The sequence below is a fragment of the Arvicanthis niloticus genome, chromosome 21 (assembly GCF_011762505.2).
Source record: "Arvicanthis niloticus isolate mArvNil1 chromosome 21, mArvNil1.pat.X, whole genome shotgun sequence".
NCBI classification, from domain to species: Eukaryota; Metazoa; Chordata; class Mammalia; order Rodentia; family Muridae; genus Arvicanthis; species Arvicanthis niloticus.
Window position 1 is genome coordinate 44069387 of NC_047678.1, and position 7052 is coordinate 44076438.

At 41.7% G+C, this 7052-nt stretch overlaps 1 protein-coding gene across 1 annotated transcript; it reads right to left on the reverse strand.

Moving 5' to 3' along the window:
• Positions 1-296: 296 nt before the first annotated feature.
• On the reverse strand, positions 297-5673 carry LOC117693508 (C-C chemokine receptor type 1). Its single transcript, XM_034484203.2, has 2 exons — positions 5241-5673; positions 297-1883 (listed from the first exon to the last, which is right to left on the reverse strand). The coding sequence occupies exon 2, from the start codon at positions 1814-1816 to the stop codon at positions 749-751; it is 1068 nt and encodes a 355-aa protein (XP_034340094.1). The 5' UTR covers positions 1817-1883; positions 5241-5673; the 3' UTR covers positions 297-748.
• Between the last annotated feature and the right edge of the window lie 1379 nt (positions 5674-7052).

Consider the following 7052-nt stretch of genomic DNA (forward strand, 5'->3'; position numbering starts at 1 on the left):
ACTTAGTTCTTGAGTATTCTTGAAGTTTTTAAATTCCTTCTCAGAAATACTGGATTAATTTACATTCGTATCAAACCACAAGTCAGTGACTATTATTTGCCATATCTGGACTTGTACTGTGCATTTTCAGTAGTAAAATGGAATAATATTTATTCACCACTTTTAGCATCCAAAAAAACTTTTATATTATAATTGTTATTTCCTTATGATCAGTATTTTTATATTAATGCTATTGCATTTATTCTGTGATCTATTTGTATCTCTACTAACTATTTAAAATAACTGGACAGAAAAACTTTAGTTTGTTACAGTTTTAATTTTTTTGACATAACATCATACTTTATAATATATGTCAATATGCAAGTATGAAAAATTCTTCTCGATTACAATGCTTTAAAATTTTCTCAGAATATCACATCATTAGGAGTTGAGTTCAGTAAAAATAGTAGCTTTGTTTTTAAGTTAATAACCACAGATTCTACCCCTTTTTGGATCCAAGCCACCCATTGGCACCATTAATCCAGTTTTTGGAATGTCCTACTTTGTTTATTCATCTCCTTTCTAACAGACAGAAGTTCAAGAAAACCATTAAAGAGGTGACTTATACCTAAGCTACCTCCAAGTTCCCTTTGCACCTACAAGATTGGGAATCCTCACTGCAACAGCTGTCAGCATCTGTCTTGTCTTAGAGACTTATATACTGTCTCCTCACTCTCTTCTAGACCTTGGTTGACACCTACGGTCTGAATCAGAAGCCAGCAGAGAGCTCATGTTCTCCTGTGGATGGAGATATGGAACTGGTCCTTTCTAGTTGGTCCACAGAGAGGAAGGGCAGCCATTTTGCCAGTGGTATAGCCACATGCCTTTGAAACAGCTGCTGAAGGTACTTCCAGAACCGCTCACCCACAAAGACGTAAATGATTGGGTTGACACAACAGTGGGTGTAGGCAATCACCTCAGTCACCTGCATGGCCAGATCCAGCTGCTTGCTCTGCTCACATAGATTGGTGAATAGAGCATCTTGGAAAGCGGAAACAAGTACAGTCAGATTGTAGGGGGTCCAGAGGAGGAAGAATAGAAGTGTGATAGCAAATATCAGACGCACGGCTTTGGCCTTCTTCTCACTGTAACGTCTGAGCAGAATTCTGATGATGCCTGCATAGCAGATTATCATGACTAACAGAGGCAAAACTAGTCCAAGGATGTTTAGCTTTAGAGCCTGAAACTTCCTCCACTGCTGCAGGCTCTCGTAGGGGAAATGAGGGCTACAGGTATGGTGAGTGAACTCCCATTGGGCCTTGAAAAAGTATAAGGCAGGAAGAGAAGCCAAGATGGCTAGGCCCCAGGTGATAACACTGGTGATGATGCCAAAAGTGACCGTTCGGGCCCTCATGGCAAACACTGCGTGGACAATGGCCAGGTACCTGTCAATCGTCAGCAGGATGATAAAGAAGATCTCACTGTATAAGCCCAGGTAATAAAACCCAGAAAGAAGCTTGCACATGGCATCGCCAAAAACCCAGTTGTCTTTCAGCTTGTAGTCAATCCAGAAAGGTAAAGTGAAAAGGAAGACCAGATCAGAGACAGCCAGGTTGAACAGGTAGATGCTTGTCATGCTGTGAAGCCTCCTATGCTGCAGGAGCACCAGAATCACCAGGACATTGCCTACCACTCCAGTGATGAACACGAGAGAGTACAGAGGTGGCAGGAGTCCAGCCCCAAAGGCTCGTACAGCAGTCTTCTGGCATGGAGTTGAGTCCCCATAGTCATATTCGGTGGTTGTGGCGTAGGCTTCTGTGATATCTGAAATCTCCATCCTTTGGCGAGGAACTGGTCAGGAGCACCAGCTTCTGTATTTACTTTTTTATTAAAGACAGTGAGTCCTGGGCAACAAAGACAAGACAATGATTATGTTTCTTTAACCAATAAATTGCTGATTGATACTTAGTGATTACCAAATCCTAGGGATGAAATGCAGGGTAAGGAGCCATTGCATTTTCTACTCACATGACCTTTGTAGACTATGAGGGGCCCAGAACAAACAAATGTATGAGTGTGCAATTCATTCAATTATTTCAAGAGTGACTGTGTAAGGAGCTCATTGGATCAAATTCAAAAGGGGACTTTACCTCATTGTTCTAACTAAAGAGTTCATTTTGACCCTGAACAACTGAGTTAGGACTTAATTTTCAACACCTATTAAGTGGGCAAATTGTTCCCATTTAGAAGTGATGAAACAGAGGTACAAGTTGCCACAGGATACTGCAGTGTGGCACAAGACATTAAAACAATAACAGAGGTACAGATTGCCCCACGTTACTGAAATGTGGCACAAGACACAGAATGAGACCTGCCATAGAAATCAATGAGTGTGTTGTTCGATCCCAGCTCTAAAATGATTGGACTCTCCTGGTTTTAATCACAGCACCGGCTGTGCCCCTGGGGTCTACATGGAAGCTCTGGGGAAGAGGGCAGTTGTGGATAAAAACCAAAACTTTATAGCTATGAAAAATTACCATATTTTCTGTTGTTCAAGAGTCAACAAGATGCTATTTTCAGTTGTAATGAAACAACGCATGTTACTTAATGCAAAAATCATGGTACTCTAAGATCAGTAAGATCAGCATACCTAATACAGCAAACTCCTAGTAGAACAACCCTCACTATAGGTTGAGACTCAAGGTCCCAGGTTGGCTGTTTGGTTTAGGTTGACCCCTATCACATGGCCTTTATAAGGTATAGGTATATTGACAGTTAATTGAGCAGCCCTAGTGAGAACCATGAGACAGCTAGGACGAGGGCATGACCTGGAGACAGAAATGAGTAATGGGCTTAGGGAGGAAGAGATGCCTGGATGCAACAGGTGACAGCACACAAGAGCTAGATGGAAACTGGGACTCTGCTGAAATGGGCTCTGAGTTATTGTTTATTATTATTATCATCATCATTATTATTATCTTAAATCAGGATTGCTTTGAGATAAACAAAGGAACCAGTAGTTAGCTTGGCACTGTAGGACTTCTTCCACACCATGTATGATTGTACATGAATTCTTCTCAGTTAGCTTTTTGAAGTGCCCCCTGTATCATATGTAGAAGTGGCACATGTGAAATAAAACCTAAGACAATTGAAAAATAAAGTAAACTCTTCAGTATGTGGTTATTGATCAGAGTCTTAATATTTGACCCAAATACCTATCAGTTAATTACGCTGTACCTGCTCCATCAATCCTGTGATCACCCTGGGCTTCTAGAGCTCTCCCTTCTGGGGTCTTTAGTGAATGTTTCCTGATTACAAAGTCTGTCCTGGAACAGCGGTCTTTCAACATTAAGACACATGGGGAATGGTGAACTATTCTGCTGAAGTCCCTTGATTTCCTATAGGCTCTGTCCCTGTCAGCTCTCCCTGGGGACACTTGGGTGGCAGTCAGGTTGATTGAGGCAGAGATTTCTGCTTCCTGCTGCTCATGCTAGTGCTGAAGAGGGCAGGCATTCAGCTTGGCACTCAGGACTTGTAGGTAGCTGGCAGCTCTAGTGCAGAGTCAACAAAGGTTGGGGAGCAATGTCATGTGGGGCAAGGTGGTCCTCGGGAGCCCAGTTCCCGGGGCACTGTAGCCAAGGTGAAGGCAGGTTGACTCCAGCACTGTCAGGGGCCATGTTCAACAGCCACCTGCCCACTGAGAGCCCCAGCTCTATCTGTTCTCCCTAAAGTGTCAGGTTGTAGCAGTTCCAGGGTATACTGTTGCTAAGGAGACATGATCTGGGCTGTGCTTGGAGGAGAAACCAAAGGTGCATTTTGCCATTGTCCCTCCCAGGCCTGTGAATAGTTTCTTGTAGAAGTCTGTCCCAGGTCCCTTGCACAGTGCTCATGTAGCTCCCTAGAGCCTGGAGTCTACTGGTGTCCTGTAGCCTGGTCATTTGTGAAGTGTCTTGGAAGAGATGATAAGAAGTACCCAGGCCCAGGGTGAAGCCAGATGCTTATTGTGGCTCATAAGAGTCAGTTGTGTGCATCTGTTTCCTCTCCACACAACATGTGGACAACTCGCAACTGTCCACCACAGAAATCAACAAGCATTATTGACCATGGTTCTCTGTTTTAGGGAGAGGCCAGTTTTGTTTACTTTCTAGCATTTTACTACCCAGGCCTTCCTGATTGACTAACCCATACCTGTCTGTCATGCATCCTAACATAAGGCCATTGCTACATATTCCCTGTAGAATCCTAGAGCTTCCTACTGGTTCTTTCTTTCTTTCTTTCTTTCTTTCTTTCTTTCTTTCTTTCTTTCTTTCTTCCTTCCTTCCTTCCTTCCTTCCTTCCTTCCTTCCTTTCTTTCTTTTTTTTTTTTTGCAGAGACAAACCATCTATGAAAAATCTAAGGGTTTCTTGTTACTTGAAAATCTATAATTGTTCCTTCTCTTTTCAACCCATGAAATAAAAGGCAAAATAGGCATTTGTTAGTGTCAGTCCTACACATCTCTCTCCAGCATAAAAGCAATATACATTGTGTTAGAATACATACACATTTGCATCCCAAGATTTTATCTGTCTGCTACCTCTAGAGGGTGACTTTTCTCTTCTTCTAAGACAGTAGTAGTCCCATTTTTATAATTTTAGTTGTAATTTTAAGAAATCGGTCCAGAATTTTGTCACTCTTGCATTTGCAATGATTTTTCTCACTAACATATATTATTTTGCTACCCTTTCTTTTCTTTTCTTCTTCTTCTTTTTTTTGGTTTTTTGAGACAGGGTTTCTCTGTGTAGCCCTGGCTGTCCTGGAACTCACTCTGTAGACCAGGCTGGCCTCGAACTCAGAAATCCGCCTGCCTCTGCCTCCCAAGTGCTGGGATTACAGGCGTGTGCCACCACTGCCCGGCGCTACCCTTTCTTTATATGTTGCATTTTGTTGGTCTTTGGGGAAGTTTTGCAAGGATAACTTAAAGTAACCTTTCATGAAGGCATTTCTTGTCTCTTTATACTGGTTCTAATTAATCATCAATAACAAATTCCTCAATATCACTGTCTAGAAAAAGTTTTATTCCTGAGCATCCAGTTTTAATAATATGTCCAGCACTGTCAACATTTCTCAAGTATTAACTGCTTTACTGATGCAGCAATGGGCTACATAGGTCCTGTCTGGTTCTCAAAGCGTTGTCCAATGTTGAGGATCCCTGAACTGCACTCATGACTTAAGATTTGCTTTCACAGTAGTTGACAGCACAGAAATGAGAAATATTACTTACTGCGTCTCCAGAGTAGTTTGTCCACACAGACTTTGTTTCTGGGTCTTTGAGGATCTTTATGAAGTCAAGGTTTAAGGTCCCAACCTAGTTGGAAGTTCTTGGCTTCCTGTGTGATGATGGAGCTTGGACTCTGGTTTTATAGTCTTTCAGAATTGACAAGAATGGTGTAAAGTTCTTCTTTTTTATGGTTGGCTGCTTATGAAGCACCACAGTGCTCACCAGTGGCCAATTCCTGGGGTCCAAGTTCACCAAAGGTGTTTTCTCTGTTCTCTCTGCTCCAGTTCCAGAAAAGTTCCAGTCTTCTCAGAGGGAGCTCTGCCCTACAAGGATTGTGTAGGGAGGGGTCGGATAGAGTTGAGTTGGACTGTGTGTGTGACAGTGAGCTAGCTGTTCCTAGGACTCATGGAGCAATTGATGTGTGTGGGCGAGTAAACGTAGGGCTGGTCATAGAGTTCTTGTGGTCAGCGAGGAGCCTCCCCCTTCTAAAGATTGCAGATGGAAAGATCTAAACCAGAACTCATATCCTGTTCCTCAAAATCATCTGGCTGATGAATAAGGACCCAGAGAGGCACCCTCTCTCTTTTGCATTCTATATCTCAATTATTTTTATTTGTACTCTAACTGGTCCCCATACCTCTCTTCTGATCCTAAATCCTTTCCCCATCAAACATCAAGAAATGCTTTTTTTCCTCAAGGATATCTGGCATTAGAAAGCACAATATAGGCTGTTTCCCCTTCTTTTTCTGATATATGTGGTGCTACATGCTTTTAAATTTAGCATTAAAGAGGCAGAAGCAGGAGGATTTCTGTGAGATCCAGTATAGCCTGGTCTACATTGTGAGTTCCAGGACAGTCAGGACTACATAGTGACCCTTGCCTTAAAAAATGAACAAATAAAGAAATCACACAAAAAACCCCACTAAGTATTTTCAGAGTAATATATCTGTAGACTCCCCTTTCCTTCTCGATACTTTTGGTTTATGTGTGCACTGGCCAAACATGGTCACAGGAGTGCAAAACCCAGCACCTTCCTACACCTCTTTGAGTCTTGAGTCCAGTCTGTCAAATGAGAATACTGGCCACTTTGTCTGATAGCAGGTGCATGACGTACATCAGAGTACATGAAGAACATCAGAGCATCTGGCTCAACAATGAAGAAGCCAGAAATACACATTGGGAAAAATACAGTATCATCAACAAATGGTTCTGGTCAAACTGAATGTAGTTAAATGTGGTCAAATGACCAAGAAACACTTAAAGGAATATTTCTTTAGCCACCCTTAGCCATCAGGGAAATGCAAATCGAAACTACTTGGAGATTTTATTTTACACTTGTTAGAATGGCCAAGCTCAGTAAAACAAATGAGAACTCATGCTTCTGAGTACTTGAGTAAGGGTACTCTCATCCATTGCTGGTGGAAGGGCAAAACTTGTACAGCCACAATGGAAATTGGTGTGGTGGTTTCTCAGGAAGCTGAGAATCAACCTAGCTCAAGATTCAGCCATGCCACTCTTGGGCATATACCTTAAAAACTCTATATCATACTACAGAGACACTTGCTTAGCCACGTTCATGATTACTTCTCTATTCATAATACCCGGAAATAGAAACAACTTAGATGCCCATCAATAGATAAACGGATAAAGAAAATGTGATAAATTTACACAATAGAATATTACTCAGTCATTAAAAATGAAATTTTCAGATAGAAGGAGCTAGAAAAAATCATTCTGATTAAGGTAACACAGACACACTAAGACAAATATAGTAGGTATTCACTTATATGAGGATTTAGCCGTTAAATCATTGAT

What these genes read in the sequence shown, in the direction of transcription:
- LOC117693508 (XM_034484203.2), bottom strand. Translation starts at nt 1,816, where the DNA reads ATGGAGATTTCAGATATCACAGAAGCCTACGCCACAACCACCGAATAT.